Consider the following 18,837-nt stretch of genomic DNA (forward strand, 5'->3'; position numbering starts at 1 on the left):
ATACCTTCACTGGAAGAAGAGAGGTTAGTGAAAATGAGAAGGAAGACAATACTGGTTTTAGATGCTTTTCCTTAATTTTTAAACCTGTGGTTGCTTTATTTCTAACATTCCTACCACTGTAGCACCAATAAACAAGACTTCATTATTTACAATGAAAGTGATAACACCCACAGGATATTTTAAAAAGAATAAACAAATAAATGGCTTGGCCCATTTTCCCCAGAATAAGGAAATGCAGGAGGAAATGCACTAGCCAAGAATAAGAAATAAGGAAATGAATACATGAGTAAGATAACACATTTCTACAAGTGTAAATACAGAACATAGCCAACAAAAGCATGAATCACAGCTCCATGGATTATCTCCCCCAGCCAAACATCATACACAGCTTCCCAAAAGGAGTTTGCAATCTGAGTCCATGTTGCCTTCCACTCCTTTCCCCAACGGGCACACTTAGATTTATCATTATGAATGTTGACAAAAGAAACTCTACCTAGAATTTATGGTTCATCAGAAATTTGGAAGTATGAAGGAAGAGCAGAAATCCCTTACTCAAGTGCCCTCAGGGGCAGTCGTACGATAGAAATGGGTAAAGAAGCCTGGATGTAATGTAACGGGGTGGTGAGGACTACAACGAATGGAAACGTGTCTTCCCCCTTGGGTGGTTTTAAAACAAAGTTGAAAATTCCTTGACACTTAGCCCATGAAGAGGAGGGGTCTATGACTTTTCTCTTTACATCTTGGTGGGCTGGAGACTCAACCAATAGAGTACAAGGAAAGTAGCACAGTATGACCTCTGAGGATAGGTCCTAAAAGGCCGGGTGGCTCTTGCCTTGTTCTGCTGGAACACTTGCTCTCGGATCACTGTGCCGCCATGTAGCAAGCCCGACTATCCTGAGGCTGCCAAGTCACAGAAGACACACAGAAAGACCACATGGAAAGAATGGGAGCTGCATACAGATTTGGGGGATACCCAAGGAGCCCTAAGTCACCCCAGCCCAAGCACAAGATATGTGAATAAGGACACCTCCAGATGATTTCGGCTCCCAGAAGTCTCCCCAGGTGAAGACCCAGACACAGTGGAATAAAAGCAAACCATCCCCACTATGCCTTGTCCAAATATCTGACTCACAGAATCTATGAGCATGATGAAAGGGTTACGTGCGGTTTTAGAACACTAGGTGCTGAGGTGGTTTGTTATGCAGCAATAGAAAACTAGAACACCTCCACTAAAGAGGCAGACACTACTTTGTCCCACTGACTGGCGCCATGTCGGGGTACAGGACCGGTGTCAGAGACCCTCTCACTTATCAAGAGAAGTCAGAAACCTAGATTTGTACATGACTTTTCCAATTGTTAGAAGAATGTGTGGGCCAAATAAAACATGATTGTCACTGCATTTGGTCCTAAGACCATTAGTTTGCAACTCCTCATGTAGTATGTAGATTCTATGGAGGCAAAGGGATGTGTGCTTGGTGACGGCCACTTTCAAAGAGCACAGTCAGTGGTTCAGACCACCTTGCCATCGCCACCCTGCACCACACTAGCTTTTGTTGCTGCTTTTCCTTAGACGCCATTAGGCAAGAGTCAGCTCTAGATAAGTCTGAGAAACTTCCCCCCAAATTCCTGAAGAACACTCTAGGATTTGCTTTAGTTTTAAATCTCCAGTGATTTTAAGGTCCACATTCTAACACCCAAAGCCATGGTGATAACATTAAAAGTCAAGGGCCAGTAAGTGTGGAAGTCACAAATATGAGTTCAAGCATATTTGTTGGAATCCATGGTCTATAAAGCAGAGCAGGAACTCAGCTGGGGAATAAAAGGTGAGCACAGAGTCTAGTACATAATAATAGCTCAATAAAAGATAAGTGTATAAATGAATGGACGGATAAACAACCATTGCAACAGATGATTTGTCTAATCTTCCTTTAAACTGTATTTTGGCATCTCCACAAAGACAAAACCACAACCTAAATTCACTTAGGTCTTAAAACTAATGTAAATTGTTAAGTCTCTAAAACAGAAATGACAAATTCTCCCAAGTTTCTATCTCTGATGGAGACTGACCAGTACAGCTAGTTCATTATAATCCACTATAGAATAAAACCTTTGCCAAAAATGAAAGCATTAAACAGATAAACAAAAAAGGCCACTCTCATTTAAACTACAAAGTAGGAAGTTTTGCATACAAGTCAACATTTACTTCTGGAAGAAAAAAAAAAACAGACTCCTATTTGCATCTCTAATTTTTACCAAATATCACCCATGCCTAAATTAATCTTTTTGTAAGTGACTAGGGTTGTGTTTGTCTGTTTGTTTTCATTCTCTTTATAAGGAGCAGAGAAAAGGCGGCACATGAGACTCCACAAGAATGTTTACTTTCAAATAGGTTGCATTCAACAAATTAGCATTCTATTTACTTTCTGTGAAATCACTGCACCACAGCCATCTGTAGAGGAAGCTATGATATAAATTATCATATCAAGACTGAGTATATGAAAGACGACTTGAATATGAACTCCGAGAGCAAATTCAAATCTGCCACCATTCTGCGATCTGCTCAGAGAAGGATGGCTCAGAATGGGCAGACATTGACACCATAGCCAAAGGATTCATTCCATTCCTTTCCTTTCTGCCTGAGTTTGGCCCCAGGCCTGCCCACACAGGAAGTCCTTGAAGAATGCCTGCTGTCTCCTGTCCACATTATAAACGGGGATTTCTGAGATTCCATACAGGGTACAGAAGGAAATTCTGGTTTCTTTGGTATTTATGAGAAAATGCTGAAGACCACGACGTGCCAAGAGTTTACAAGGAGATGGGAGGAAACATCCTTACCAGCAGCTCCCCTGAAAATATTCCCTCCTCCCCCACCTCTGTTTTATCACATGTATTGGGTGAGCCTGGAGGAGGAGAATGAGGTGGAAGCTTGAAATTATTATCCTGAAGCATATAAAGTCACTCTGAAAGCTCCTCTGAGTCAAGCTGGGTTCAAGACATTGCTTGACCCCATGGCAAGTGGTTCATGACGGGCCCAATAAATTCTAAGTTTCCAGTCATCACATCAGGCTCTTCTTGATTTATATGAACCCAGGATTCCAGAAGTCATGACTACAGGGAAGCAAAGGATCCTGTGTTGCTGTAACATATACCGCTGTTTCAAAATGCTCCGCTGCAGTGAAGCTGCATCTTCAGTGAGTTAACGATATTGGTGTTGGTGCAGATAAGGTATATGTTTGGGAGAAAGCATGCGTGTGTAAGAGACAGCAGAGACCTAGAACAAAGTTTCATTTTATAGATAAAATTAGCCATTTATCTTTTCTTTCTGAGCTAATATCATGTAGTATCCTGAATACTACTAAAAGCTGGCTTTTAAATAAATAAATCTTCCGATCAGAACTCAGAATGGAGGCAGACGGGCAACTACACGACCCCAAAACTCAAATTCAACCCACTGATGTCACAATAAAGATCACATTTATCTAATTAAGCTAGTAAAACATAAATTCTGCCCAAATAGTTCCACAGTAAAGAAAGGAAAAAGGGGAGATTCACACTGGAGAAAGCTGTATGTTGATGGATTCAAGGATAACCATTAAGCTAAATTTCTCTAGAAAAGTTTGTCACTTCTATGAAAACCATTCAAAATGATCAGTACCTTAGCAGCTCTAAGTAGAGGTTAACAAAAGCTTGGTTTCCTTTAAAGAATTTATATTTTATTTGCTCTCCAGTCCCAGACGGCATCACAAAATAAAGAACAGATGGTGGAGACTAAATGAGGAGACCCTGAAGGTGAAAGTTTTCAAAGATGCACGAATTTAAACGTCTACCTCTGAAAAAGACAATCCCCACACCTATGAATTAAGCTGATTGTGTGTTTTCACAACATGCCTATCATCACAGCTGAGGCCAAGTACACATCCTGGGTGACAAGAAGAATCAAGAAATGGTGTTATCTGGGACCATCTATCCACTGGTCCAGAAACCCAGCTCATGTATCCGAATGTTTGCTTCTTTTGGCATCTCTGGGTTAGACCAGGGGTTTTCAAATTTTGTAAAAAGTCACCTTGGTTGCAGTAGAAGCTTAAACACAAGTGTGAACAAACCAGTTAAATGCAGAGCTGCCCCAGCTGAAGGGTGCCTGTGGTGGTCTGAAGGGGGTGGCAGAGCCTGGCCTGTGCCCCGCACCCACCCTCCTCTAGGGCTCAGTGGAGCACAGTTTGAAAAACCATCTGAGACTTAATATACAGCACCGTGAGCTAAAATGAGATCAGAACACTAAAGCAGAAAAACATCAGAATGAATGAAATGTAAAGGACAAACTAGGTTAATTTTTTTACATTAGACCAACCCAAAGGTCAACAGGTTCCAAGATTATTTTTCTCACTTTAGTGTTTTAACAGAATTAATTTACTGATTTCCACTTAGCAGTATATGTCTGCCTTCTGGACAACTAAGCCATGTTTTCCCCAAAACCTTATCACATTTTTATTACTGACCCAAAAGATATTAGTCAGAAGATGGGTTTTCTTAACTGATGACCCTCGTTGTAAAACTCTCTCACTAAAAAAGAACAGTAATTCACCATAGCCTTTGCTAGAAAAATAAAATAATTGGAGAATTAAATGATAGCATAAATCTGGGCACATAAAGCCCTGAAACACGGATCACTGTAAAAATTCTTAGTTCCGGAACCCTTAAGAAAAGGAACAAACCATTAAAATTAAACTGAGTTATAAAATCCTAACAAGGGATTTTTTTCTTTTTAAATGCTAAGGAACTACCTTCCCTAGTCCACTTAGTTTAACCACAAGGTCTAAACAATTGAAAACATTTTACCTTCCTCCCCATATGAGAAATTAATGTCGCTCTTAGGAAACACTCTTGGAAAGCATTTAGTATCCTATGTAATCTAGCCTCTACCCACTTTGCAAAATCATCTGCCACAACCTAACAAAGATATCCAGCACAGACCTACTCACATCCTCATGGTTCCTCAATACTGTCTGCTCATTTCCATCTCATGCCATCTCTCCCAGACATCCTCACCCCTCCTGCCAACGAATCCAAATCCAACTCTTCCCCAGACTCAACCTGACAACAGGGCTCCCTTGAACGGCCATCCCCGACGTGAAGGTGCGTGAGCCATCTCCCAGGCCCACAAAGGCCCAGAGCTCCAATAGCTCATTCTGTCCCTTTGGCTCTTAATTGTACACCTTCTCTGTTACTCACCTCCTCCCACGGATACGGCAGACCGTGAACTATGAAGGGCCTGTGGCTCACTTTTCTGCTCTACCTTATAAAGGGTATCACCAGGCTGCACCCCCATGGGACACACAAACACTTGTCGAATACATACGTATGTTTATACATGTATTATTCTCAATAATCACTCATCTACATGAGACAGTGCAGCCATTTATACAAAGCAAGTGAAACTCAAGCAGAATTTTGTTTTCTACTACCACCTACACCCTTGAGTCTTTTACCAGCTCATACTTCTCCCAACTGTCATTTATGTTTGTTTTACTATGTTGTTTATCTCAGGACACACTCTGATTAGCCTTTGTTGTAATAAATCTCTAATATCCCTGACGTTGTTTAGAATGCATGGCTGCCTGATGAGTCAAGGCAAAGATTTTCAAGGAAATTGTGCCTTCCCTTCGGTTAATGGTGCTGTACCCTCCCAGTTTCATTGAAGAGCCTCACTCCAAAGTAGTTCAAGCTCAAGCTGTAAAGTTATAGAATTAAAGTGCCAAAGAACGGAGAGAATGGCTCTTCTTCTACCCCAAGTTTCCTGGAAAGATGACCAAAATCTGGTTGGATGGGACATAACAAAAGTACAGGAACAGAACAGCCTGGTGACACTGCCTTACTCTCTTCCAAACTTGAGTTGATAAGCCACACTCTCCCATTCGGTACAAAGGTGGCAAAGAGACTTGAGAAAATCTAGTCTACAATGGAGTAGAAAGTAAAATCCTTCGCTCTGGGGTTTCCCTGGTGGCACAGTGGTTGGGGGTCTGCCTGCCGATGCGGGGGACGCGGGTTCGTGGCCCGGTCCAGGGGGATCCCGCGTGCCGCGGAGCGGCTGGGCCCGTGAGCCATGTGTGCTCTGCAACGGGAGAGACCGCGGCGGTGAGAGGCCCGCGTACCGTTAAAAAAAAAAAAAAAAAAAAAAAAAATCCTTCGCTCTGATTTTCCAGAGCACTATCCCACTAAGCAACAGGGGAAAATAAGAATCTAGACGCAGGATGCACGTTTCACACGTGGCCAGCCCATCTGTAGCCTGCCATCTGAGACCTGCCCAAATAGAAGAAATCTAATATCAGACTTCAGGACTCTACAAATCCCAAGTCACCTCCGCTATAGCCTCTTTAGCTCCCTTGTCACCCATGAGGTGTTCAATCATCACTGTGGCTACGTCAAAGGGGACTGGGTCTATTTGGACATTGCTAGGTGAACTGCTACAACTCCGACAAGTTCCTGAGAAAGCACGGTGGTCCAGGGAAGCATTTAGCGCCATGGTTCTCAGGTCGTGCCATGTACAGTGAACCTTCCACCTGAGCCCAGAATCCCTCCCGGATAACATCCTCACTGCTCTGTTAGGAGCTCTGGCCCAGCTGCACAAACTCTGCAGGAAGGCAGGTGGGGTGGCAAGCAGGGAGAGGAGCCCCCAGCCCAAGCTGATCAGACCTCCAGGCTGTCCTTGTGAGAGGAGGGGCAAGAAGCTGGAAGTGGTACGTGGGTTGTGGTTCCTGGTTTCCATCGGTTCGTCCAGAGCCTGCCTAAGTGAAATGAACACTGAGGGTTCTATGTTTATCAACACGCCAAGCTGTGTGAAACTAGATTTTCTCTGATGTCTGGGATAAAAATAAAGTCCCAAAACATGTTGGACACACAGAAATGCACTTTGCATTGCATTGGGGTATCTGAACCCTGGGCCGTATGTTATTATTCAAAAAGTTTATTAGAGATATACAGCTGTATCAGTACAATGTGAGGGAGAAAAACTGCACTTTAGTAGATACGTATTTTTTTGTTTCTAAATATTCAAATGATTTTTTAGGAAATGATGGTGTTAATAGATGATTATTTAACAGTCCATACCTAACAAAAGAAGTTGGCAATTCCAGGTTTATTCTCAGGTTTTATATATCTGTGAAATCCAAATTCTGAGACTACTGACTTAGAAAAACTCTATTCCAAGCCCCTTACTTGAGGGATAAATTATTTTGCCTGCAGAAGTGGGTGGTATGCTAAAGGTCACACAGCACAGTATGACCTCGAAAGTGGCAGAGCCAATTCTGTACCCAAATCTCCAGCTGGGCAAGTGTGCCATGATGCCCTTTATGAAGTTAGGGCAACACACTGTAACTCCATGAAACAAATGTGATTATTTTTTAACTGTTTTGAAATACGTATTAAATAAATACCACTTTTACTCACAATTAAAACAGAATTTGGCTAAAGGATGTTTATAAAATTGTTTCATTGTTTTAAAGCTATAAATAAAGCTTAGATGCCATATGCTGACATAAGGATGGGTATCTACATATTACTTTAACATACGGGTGAAATTCCACAGATACCTACAAATGTAAAAATAACTAGCTATGCTTTGTGAATAGGTGTAATAGTACTAGCCTAGCTTTTTTTTTCAATGAATGCCTGTTGTACATGGCTGTATAGAACTCTGGCCAGAACAATGTTTCCATCAAAGACAGATTCACATGCTAGGCCAATAAAATCCGAAGTGGGCAATTCTGAGATTGCAACAGGAAAAAGCCAAATAAATTAAGGGCGAAAACCATGCAGCATATAGTTTGAGAGTAAGAAGGACTAAGTATTGGTCTTCATTTAAGTGCTAAAGGGATACTGTAAAAATAAGCAATTTTCAAGCCTGTTCTTCCAGATTTTGAAAAGCTTGGTTCCTAACTGTTTCCCATTAAAGTCACTATACTGAGGGGCTATTCATGGCAAACCACCTGGATCATGTTTATTTCTAGACCCCTAATTGATCATAATTGTAAATGTACTCTCTTCTAAAATACCCTCATATGTACAATAAGCAGCTAAATTCAGCCAGATCTCCCCCAACGGCTCCATAACCAGGGTGATTCTGGTTAGGTCCTGTAACAATGATGGAGCTGGCCCTGCCAGTCAACATAAGACAGGTGCCCATTAGCAACAAGGGGCACTACCAAATAGATAGACCCTTTGAAATTCTTTATGGCATCCCCCTCACACAGCCTCTGTCTGCTATTTTCACTCACTCTCCTCCTTCCTGTAAGTTGACTCTTACCTCACTTTCCTGTGAGTCACATGGAATCCATCATCGGCAGATATGACTAAATGACTTGTCTTTCAGGGTCTTATTACTCTGTTTAGGTGAATGGGTGAACTGGCACTTGCTGTCTAGGAAAACCAAAAAGATGCTGAATTCATGAGCATGGTTAATTTGAATTCTCAAGAGTGGTTCAACAGACCAGGCTGCTTGGAACAGAAATTTGCAACTCAGATATTCTGACCTTTTAAATGCCATCAAAAGTGTAATGTAAGTGTACTTTACTTCTGCCTATAGTAGCATAAATCAGAATAACGGGCTTAATTAGTTTTGTTTGCAGTAAGCTGAGTTATTAAAAAAACACAACTCCTTGAGAGCAGTTGGTGTTGCCATCTGGCACATCCCCTTGCTCCTGGTCTTTCCTTCTGTTTCTTGTGCTCCAGAAGCTGACACTTCTCCAGACAGAACCTTTTAGCTATGAAGACAAGTGGATGTGTGAGAATGCGAATAAGGTCAACCCATGGTCACAAGGCTGTTTATCTGGAGGAATGTGGCCTTGGGGTGGGGAGAGTCTGTGTGGGAGGAAGAAGGGCAGGAAGGCTGTTGGCCTCTCAGGCCGAGAGCAGGAATACTCCTTCCACTAAGAGTACATCTCCAGACTTGATCATCCAGCTGTGAACAAGTGTACCCCGTCTAACCGAATGAGAGACTCAGAGGCAACAGATCCCAGCTCCCCTCCTGCACCTCCAGGTCTCCTCTGGAACCTCTCTAAGCCCGAGTCTACTGACATGCACCTTGTCTCACTCATCATTGCAGGTCGCTGGTTTTCTGGAATTTCCAACAGGAATGGGGGAAGGCTGGGTCCCTATTCCATTTAGGGTCTTTATTGTTAACATTACCCCTACATCAAGCGCCTTCAAAGTCTGGAAGATTAAATGTCTTCTTTATAAAAATGACACCTTGCCCTGGGAGTCAGCGGGACTCGAGTCCTCTACTAACTGGCAATTGGCCTTGGGTAATTCACTGAACATCTCTGGAAGTCAATTTTCTCAATCAGAAAATGGGAAGGTTGAAGTGCATAAAATGTAGAGGACTTTACAGCTCCAAGTGTTATGATTGAAAGTGCCCTCATTTCTTAGTGTTAAAATAGACATTCTCAATTAACCAAATAAAATAAATATATACATACTCATGTATCTATGCCCCCAAATGCAATTCATGCTTTTTAACATTTTTGAAACAACTAGCAATTATGGACACTCAGGAAGCTGTAGCTGCACATCATCCAAATCAGGGGTTGCCCCTAAAAGCCAAAAGACCCCTCAATAATTGGAAGAAAGATGAGAAGACCTTTCAGAAGACCTTTCTTTATAATCAAGAATGAATGTACCTGACTAGAAAAAGCAACTCACTCAGGAAGCATCAGAGACTGCCTTTGAATTTCTGGTCATCAAAAGGTAACTAGAACATTCTATCCCTCAACCATAGCAGTAGGCAAAAAATGGGGCTATAAATATTTTGTCTGTAAGATTTTTAAATGTAAGGATTCACTTTGCTTTATGTAGCTGAAATAGAAATGAAAAAAGTCATTCAATGTCTTCAATGCATTTAATGATTGATGAAATATGCATACAAGAACACTCAGTTCATGAGAGAGAGAAGCAAATAACTGAAATACAGATTTAGAGCAATCACCCAACCCAACCTTTCTCCATAACATATCCTGTCTCACAGAAAAGCCCACAGAAGGACTAAATAACTAAGGATCTGAAGAAGGAAAAAACTAAAATATCATTCCTGAAGTTTTCATTTATCTGTAATTGAATATGTGCCTAATTTCAATCCAGGGCCAAGACCAAATCCCAAGACTTTTTGTACCCTTCCATAATGATTCAAGTACAGTAGCTCTATAATACATTTAACTCTTTGTTACATGAAAACTGTAAAGGACCCAACTGTGTGTGAATAACCCAGTCACTGTCTTATCTTAAGGACAAACTAGTATTGCCTTTATAAAGATGATAAAGCAAGCTACTATTCCTCTGCCATTTCGTCATTTCTAAACACCTCTTCTGCTTCTCTGCTGTTGAAGAATCTCTGGTCTCAGAAAGAGCAGCCACTCTTTCTATTGGTAACTCTTGAATGGCACTCTAAAGAGAAGGCAATTTATGTCAGGAGCAGCAGTAACTTGAACCTCACTCTTTTGCAGATTAGAGATGTATAAACTAGAGCTGATTCATGTCTGTATTCTCAAGTGCCCCATGGACTACTCTTGATGCTGAATCTGTAATTTCCTAGAACTCTTGAAAATCAGCCCATTTCAGAAAATGAAACTATTCTTAATATCTCCCAGAATCAAATTCAAAAATACTTATTTTTCTTCAAATGTACACAAAGCTTACCATAAACATTATGCATTAAAGTAGTATTAAGGCCAACCTGATTGTTCCAAAGTACCCAAGGAGCAAAAATAGCTGAGTTGTTACACAGGTTCCCCAGTGCACCGGAAGGAGAGCGTTCCTATGATACCTTTCGTAAGCCGAAATGGGATAAAGTGAAGCAGCAATTACCTTAGGACACATCTTGCTAACAGATGCACAAAGAAAATCGAGATAAAGCACAGATGCTCATAGACAGTTTAAAGCTACGGTGGCCTGAAGCTAAGTGTGGTTCCCGGGGAAGGAGCTTGGCGGTGCCACTCTCACTGCTCGGGGTACTACAGGGGCTCAGTGCAAAACAAATGCTGAATGCTATTTTTTGCTTTTCACCTTTTTCATAAAATTGAAAATCCGCTTTAGATTTCTTTCAGTTAGTGAAAACAGGTACAAAGGTAGGTCCCTGGTAAAGCAAACTTTTGAAAAGCAGGGGACACCTGTATTACACAAATACTTCAATTATCTGAGATATAGTCAAGACCCAGAAAACAAGCAAAAACTTTTTCAGCCCAAATAACTGATAAATGCATGACACATGTGTCGTGCGCTAAAGCTCATGTACTTTACTCATAGAAGGATACTTCAAGGTCACTTACTTTTATTTTCAACAGTTCTCATCAGTGTGCTTATCCATTTTCCCAAGGGAAATGGATTATCACATTAGATTATCCATTAGAAAGAGCAGAATTTAGAAACAATGAGGAAATGATGTTAAAACCAGGCCAGGTGAGGGCAGCAAGGAATATTGCTGAAGCATGCTGGTACTAGAAGTGACTGAAAATCTATTAAAAGTAGATATTGAAAAAAAAAAAAAAAAAAAGAATAGCCATCCGGGGCCATTTAATGTAGGGACTCACAGTTCTATCTAGCTTCAGAGTTTCTAAACATCAGAGTGGTTAAAATGAGAAATTTTAGAGCCTAGGGCCATAAACTGCAGCATACCCTGGCCCCATGGTGCTATACAAGTAAAACTTTTTTCAAGCTTTTGCAAAGTTTGGCTTCACATTCTTATTTCTGAGCAGTGGAGCTTGACTACACTGATGCCTCCAGAATAATCTATCATTACTATGAGTAAACGTAGAGGCTTAGAGCAAATCACCGCTTCTGTACTCACTTGACACTTGTGAAAATTATTTATCTGACGAAATGGAATACTTACCATAATTCTGTTCTAAGTTAGGCTTTTTCTGAATTATTTCAGTTGAAAAGATAAAGGCATTACTAACTCAATGGTATTTTTTCTATTACGTGCATCTTCTGAAAAGTTGCAATGGATCCCAAAATACAAATGTTTAATTGATTTCAACTGGGTCTAAAGGGCACAACCATAATTAGCTTAATGGGATTCCTCTGGCTTCACAGCATCAACTGGCTTATGTGACTGAATTCTGATGCATTTGAAGATTTGTTTGCTAAACAGAATCAACTGAATAGTTGGCATTGTTCACATGCAATATTAAAGTTATTGAAATATATATATACACACACAGCATATAGATAATAGAGATAATCTCCTTAGAAGATTAAAATGGTCCCCTAGATTTAAAGAATGTTTATAGCTTTGTGCTATTATTGCCAGTGCAGTTGAAAACCTTACATTCTACTAGAAATTACCTTTCTAAGCCATCTAGGTTTTCCAATAGTTCACCTCTCAGATATTTTGCAATATCTCAAACTATATTTTCAATATTAAGCAATCTATGTCATTAAATCAAAATGTATTCTTATGATGAATGCAACATGTTTTGCACAAACAGGTATAGTAATCGATTGTTTTTTCCAAAACGTCTTAAAATTGATGTCCTATCAAAGTGAATATAAGGCTACCAAATTACCATACTGAAGCTTGAAGACCAACAACTATTATCTAGTTCTTTAACCATCTACATGTCAGCTCACACAACGGAAAATATACTCAGAGGACCTCAGTTAAAATCAGTTCTGTAGTATTTCCATAACTGTTAACTGCTGACATTTTTCTCCCAAGAGACATTCAATTTCTATTGTCCAAATTCATTCACAAGTGAGGGTCTGCCTTTCTCTAAGCAAAATAAAAGATTTATGAGAGCAATCACTCATGCCGTAGTGCACCACTACTTAATTCACAGACAGCCTTGCTTCAGAGAAACTCCGCTGGGCTCTTCCACACATAGGATATCTCACCCCTAGCAGACAAGGCCATTTTTGTGTTATCAGCGTCTTTCATTTACTCATTAACAGAGAATAACAAGCCGTCTTAAAACTCAAGGTAAAACCTATAAACTGAGAGATCTGAAATGCAGGTTCTCTTGTGGGAAATATTCGTTAGGATTGGAGGTGCCCCGTGATCTACATGCACCATGAGCATCCACTGGAAATAGGTTAGAAACCCCTGTGCTTCTTTGTCCATTGGAATGTGAAGGCTTGAAAAGGTAGTCTTATATGATGCATATGCCAGAGTTTCCCCGAATTAATTTAATAATCCCACCCACCAAAAACTCAAATTTTCAACCCATACCCCTGAAGATGTACATTATCAGATAGCCTTGGTCTGGGGTTGAGAGGGGTGACGTTTTCCAGTACCTGATGGTGTCAGTCCTTCTCAGTCCTGGAGTTCAGCAAAGGAAAGGAGGAACTTTCTTCTTCCGAGGAAGCTTGGGTGTTTGAGAGCTTCACTCACACCAGCCCATCTTATGCAACAACCACGCACCTCAGCCAATGGTTTCCACCTGGCCTGCTCATTAGAATCACCTGAAGGGTTCTTTTTACAACGTGCCCAGGCCCAGAGCCAGACCAATTCAATGTGCATCTGAGTGTGGGATCCAGGCAGCAGTGTTTTTTCAAAGTCAGCCCAGTGATTTTAGCCTGCAGCCAAACTGAAAAACACTGCTCTAGAGCAGTGATTTTGAATCAGAGTCAATTTTGCCCACTCCACACCCCCAGGAACATTTGGTAGCATCTGGAGACATTTTTAATTGTCATAACTGGGGGTTGCTTATGGGTAGAGCCCGGGATGCTGCTACACCTCCCAAAACGCACAAGACAACCCCTCACTACTTTCACCTGCTTTTTGTTAATGCAGAAACATTCAAGGGCTCATCCAAAACACTCACCTCTCACACCAACCCCACATAGAAGGATTCTGTAAATGACTCAGCAAATTTGCAGTTTGGGATTTACCTTGCTGCTGGTTCCTATCTGTTTATAAGACAATAATTCAACCAAAGTGTGTGGGGATTTAAAAATATGAAAAAAATCATGTCTCACTATCCATATCAAAAATTAATTTGTAACAGCAGGATAAATACAAGCTACCAGTGCCCAAGTTTATAGGCTGATGATCCATAAACATCTCATCGTGCCTCTTCATTTTCCAATTAATTATTGAAATAAAAATGCAATGCAAATGGACTACAAATACACTTTGGTGAGGATATCAACTGTCAGAAGATCTGTCACTTAAGAATGAGAAAACCCGAAGTAAACACAAGAATTAAACTACAGTGTCATTCTAAATAATGCATCTATGTTACATCAAATTTTTAACTGAATACAATTGTTAAATTTAAAAAAACCATTTGCCTGACCATGAAATTTATCTGAACCCAGGCAATAAAATTCAGTGATTAACGCCATCCCTATCTAGAGATAGACCTTACTTTATACAAAGAATTGCTTAAAAATTGCACCTAAAATCCCTTCTTATAAGCTAAATCACACATTAGAGAAGTTCTTTATTTAAATAAGCCTTCTAGTAAGGAGAAGAACCATTTTGTAAGTGAACCACCTGCCCTTAAGAAATCTTTATTTTGGTTCGAGATAAAAAGTTTCCTCAAAATAGTGCCCACATTTACTTCTCATGCTCATTAAAAAGTAATCAAGAAGTGGAAAAGTCATTAACTTTACCTTCCCGTTAACACATTACCCCCTGAAGACAAGTTTCATGGCCAATGACACATCTTGTGATAGTAACACAACCAAAATATCTTTTTAAATGACTTTCATCTCTTGTGAGAACTGCACAGCGGAGGCTGCCCACAGCAATCAGGGCAGCATCTCCTGGGAAGAGTGAGGGAAGGGTGCAATCAACAAAGTAAAAGCCCCAGCCAGCCAGGTGGCTTCAACACAACATGTGAATTGGCTTCTCCCAGCTTTCACCTCCCAGCACATAACAAAGAAAGCAACAGCATCTGATCTTTCCCATTCTTTCTAGTTCCATCTGTGCTTAAAACATTGGATGTATTAGAAGCCAAGCTTCAGGAGTCAATTTTCAGCACTACGAGAAAAGGATTAGGATGAAGTGGAATCCAAAAGGTAAATCCCCAACTACAATATTGAAAATTTACCCCTTCGTGTCACTGCTAAAATTGGCGGCCTCCACCACTGCTCAGAGCTGACTGCACATAGCCTCTGGAGCAGCTTTCAAATAAAGTGAAAAACCTCAGATATTTTGGATGCAGAAACCCCACTTCATAAAACCAATCGTTTTAGTTCTAACTCGGCCACAGATAACATAAAAAAAAAAAAAGACCCTCACAATTCTTTTAAGTTTTTTTTTTTTCCTCTCTTGAATTGCAAGTGGTTTCATAACAAAGATGCAGAAAAATAAACCTCTTCCAAACGGTTTAGAGCTGCCTCAGCCAATGCAGTGGATGTTGCACTTTGGAAACCAAAGGAGTGTCCAAACACATCTGTACATTTTAAAGGGGAATATTTAAACAACCAGAAAGATGACTCGCCATGTAAAAAAGCATGCTACTCAAGCACTGACACATATACACTACCAAATGTAAAATAGATAGCTACTGGGAAGCAGCTACATAGCACAGGGAGATCAGCTTGGTGCTTTGTGACCACCTAGAGGGGTGGGATAGGGAGGGTGGGAGGGAGACGCAAGAGGGAGGGGATATGGGGATATATGTATATATATAGCTGGTTCACTTTGTTATACAGCAGAAACTAACACACCATTGTAAAGCAATTATACTCCAATAAAGATATTTTTAAAAAGGGAAAGAAATCATCTGATGCATTTCAGATGCAAAGGAAAGTCACAGATTCATGCTAAGGCCCCCAACACAATGGGAAACATCCTCAAGGAAAAGTAAGGCATATTTACAGGCATTCAGGCAACCCAGCATCAAGCCTGTTTAAGGACACCCTAGTTCTTTTTTAATGTTATTGTTTTTCATAATAAATACTCATTTCTTTCTGCACATAAGCTGTTAGCTGGACTCAAAAACCTTTGGTCACCTGTTCCAAGAGAGCCCTTGTAGGAAACTGCACACAAGCAGGAAAATGTTCAAGATAAAGAAGTCTTAAATTGGTTCTATTTTTATCTTCAATGCCCACAAATCTCACCCCGACTACTCAGGGTCCCACGGAATTATCGTTCCTCTCCTTCCCCTGCCCCCTCCTCCCCAATATTCTCCAGGCTACCTGGTAACTGCATAAACTAGAACAAATGGAGGGGGAGAAACACACATCATGATTTGGGGGCAAACGTGTGTTCCTCTCCCCAGCCCGCCTCCGCGCCAGCGCCTGCAGTTTCTAACATGGCCGCAAAGCCCTGCATCATTCATAACTCTACCCAGGGGCCCCAGCAAAGCAGTTCCCCAGCACGTACTGACCCACCGTTCATGCCACTGTAGACATTCCGGTGATGGGGTGACAGATCCTCTTGCGCCTGCCTTCGGAGGGTGCCCTCCCTGCTGCCGCCGCCACCGCTGCCGCCACCGCCGCCACCGCCACCGCCGCCACCGCCACCGCCGCCGCCGCCGCCGCCGCCTCCGCCTCCGCCCACGTGTTTGTGATCGGGGCTCCCGCCGTAATGCTGTTTGAGGTGCTCCGGGCTGGTTCCCCGGGCTCTGGGTAGCTGCTCCAGGCTCCCACCGAGGGCGTGTTTCTGAAGATGCTCGGGGCTCCCTCCGCTGTGCCTGGAGTGCTCGGGGCTGCCCCCAGGCCTGTGCTTCTGTAAGTGCTCCGGGCTCCCGCTCAGCACGTGCTTGGGCAGCGTTTCGGGGCTGCTCCCCGCGTGCAGGTGCCTTTGCTGTTCGGGGCTGCCCTTGCACAAGGGTTTGTGGTGCTCGGGGCTGTGTCCTTTGAGGGCTTTGGGGTGATCTGGGGTCGCGGAGGCCCTGGGCTTCTGGAGATGCTCAGGGCTGGCGCTCCTGTGCTTGGAATGCTCCGGGCTGCCCTCGGCCCGGGGCTTCTGCAGGTGCTCCGGGCTGCCGCCGCTCGCGTGTTGCTTGTGGTCCGGGCTGTCGGTGCTGCCTGTGCTGGAAGTGCTGCTGCCGTCGCCCACGTCCCGCACGTAGGGCGCCGTGGTGGTGGCGGCGAGCTGGCAGAGGCTGGCCTGGCTGTCGATGGAGCAGCGGCTGCCCGCGCAGCCCGTGCCCTTCTCCTCGTCCAGCAGCACGCAGAGCTCCTTGAGTTCCATGTTCTCCTTCACCACCTCCTCCTGCTTCACCTCCAGCTCCTTCAGCTTCTGCAGGTATAAGGCCACTTCCTTGTGCATCACCCCCGCCGTGTAGCGGCCCAGTCTCTGCCACTCCCGGGACACCCTCTTGCCCTTCTGCCGGTCATCATCCAGGAAACAGCAGAGGTCCCTCAGTTCCTGGTTGTCCTCCTGGAGTTTCTGGTTAATATCCTGAAAAGAGACACACAGCCATTCAACAGGTATGCGTGGGAGGCGACACCAGGCTCAGACTTCTGGGAGCCAGGGAGCCTGGAATGGGTGAATCCTCTGTGATGATAGGGGAGGGAGGGAGAAGGTGAGAGGAAGCTAAAGATGTGTAGCTGTCCAAAAAAATAACAATAATGGGTATTGATTCTGCTCCCTGCCCCACGCTTTACTTGCATTATCTCATCTACTTCTCACCAAACCCTCAGGGGATATTACGGTTCTTTTACAGATGGGGAAACGGGACCTCGCAAAGCTTCACTTGTCCAAGGTCATCCAGTCAGTCTTTAGGGAGCAGCCAGTTCATTAACAGGAAATCAGTAGGCTCCCTGCCCCACCTTCAAGGAAGAAAGATGGCTGCTTGTGATCTGTTAAAGGCTTACAAGCTCTGAGGCAACAGGCCTTTCGTCAGTGCAAACGACTAACACTGCCTAGGTGTTCAGCCCACGACCCGGAGAAGCAGCCCCAACCACTGCATGAGCGAGCAGCGTGACTGTCCTCTGGTGGCGTTTCAGTCCTGCCCATCCAACCCTACTTGCCATCCTCCCTGCACGGCTCCCAGGCGGCTCACTTGGAACTCAGGTTCTTGTGTGATATTCAAACTGCCCCCCCACCAAATCGCACCTCTCAGCAAATGCCACCTCCACCCATCCTGTTGCCTTTTATAAGAACCTGCGGTTATGCCTGGCACCTCCTTCTCCCTCACCTCCCAGTTCCGAGCCAAACACGTCTCCTGAACTCTACCTCCGAAATTTACCTTGTCACTCCCATGCTTCAAACCCTTGAAAGGGTCTCACTGCCCTTAGGATAAAGTGCAAAATCCTTTAAGTCTCAAAAGGCCCCCAATCCTCTTAAGTGGCCTACTTCTCCAGCATGAATGGTGATTCATTCATGAATATTTAGTAAACATCTATTATGTGCCAGGTCCCTGTCCAGGTGCTAGGGACAGATCAGTGGATGCAGCAAAGCCCTTGCCATCCTATGGCTCTCATTCTGGTGGGGAAGACTAGCAAAAAAGCAAGTATAGAACATAAAGTCATAGAGTGAAAAGTGCTGGGAAAAAGACTAAAGCAGGCTAAAAAATACTATCTTTTAAGAGAAGGCACCTCTGCAGAGAAAGAAAACATTTGAGCAAAGACCTGGGTGAAATAAAGGTGCAAACATTTGCTGGAAGATGATCCCAGGCAGAGAGAAAGGCAAGTATAAAAGCCCCGAGACAAATGTGGCTCAAGTTGCAGCAAGGCCAGTGGGCCTAAAGCAGAGTGAGCAAGGGTGGGGCAGAGCTGGGAAGGAGGTCTGGGAGGTGAGGTGCAAGTGGGTGGGCACCAGGGCTAGGTAGATAATGTGGGCCTCATCAGCCACATGAAGGCCTTGCCAGCCACAGGAAGACTTTGGATTGTTGCCAAGCTGAGGATAGAGGACTGACATGATGTGATTCATTCTGCACCATAATTCTGTGC

The 18,837-nt window shown here is 43.0% G+C and overlaps 1 protein-coding gene across 6 annotated transcripts in view; it reads right to left on the reverse strand.

Annotated features, from left to right (window-relative positions):
• CCDC85A (coiled-coil domain containing 85A) overlaps window positions 1–18,837 on the reverse strand; it is a 196,097-nt gene that overhangs the window by 169,189 nt on the left and 8,071 nt on the right. For all 6 annotated transcript variants that reach the window (XM_081253639.1, XM_081253638.1, XM_081253637.1 and 3 more), the window contains exon 2: window positions 16,330–17,344. In XM_081253639.1, coding sequence (XP_081109765.1) covers window positions 16,330–17,344 — 1,015 coding nt within the window. The remainder of the gene's footprint in view (window positions 1–16,329; window positions 17,345–18,837) is intronic.

This window comes from Mesoplodon bidens, assembly GCF_964165515.1.
Source record: "Mesoplodon bidens genome assembly, chromosome: 14".
Taxonomy (NCBI): domain Eukaryota; kingdom Metazoa; phylum Chordata; class Mammalia; order Artiodactyla; family Ziphiidae; genus Mesoplodon; species Mesoplodon bidens.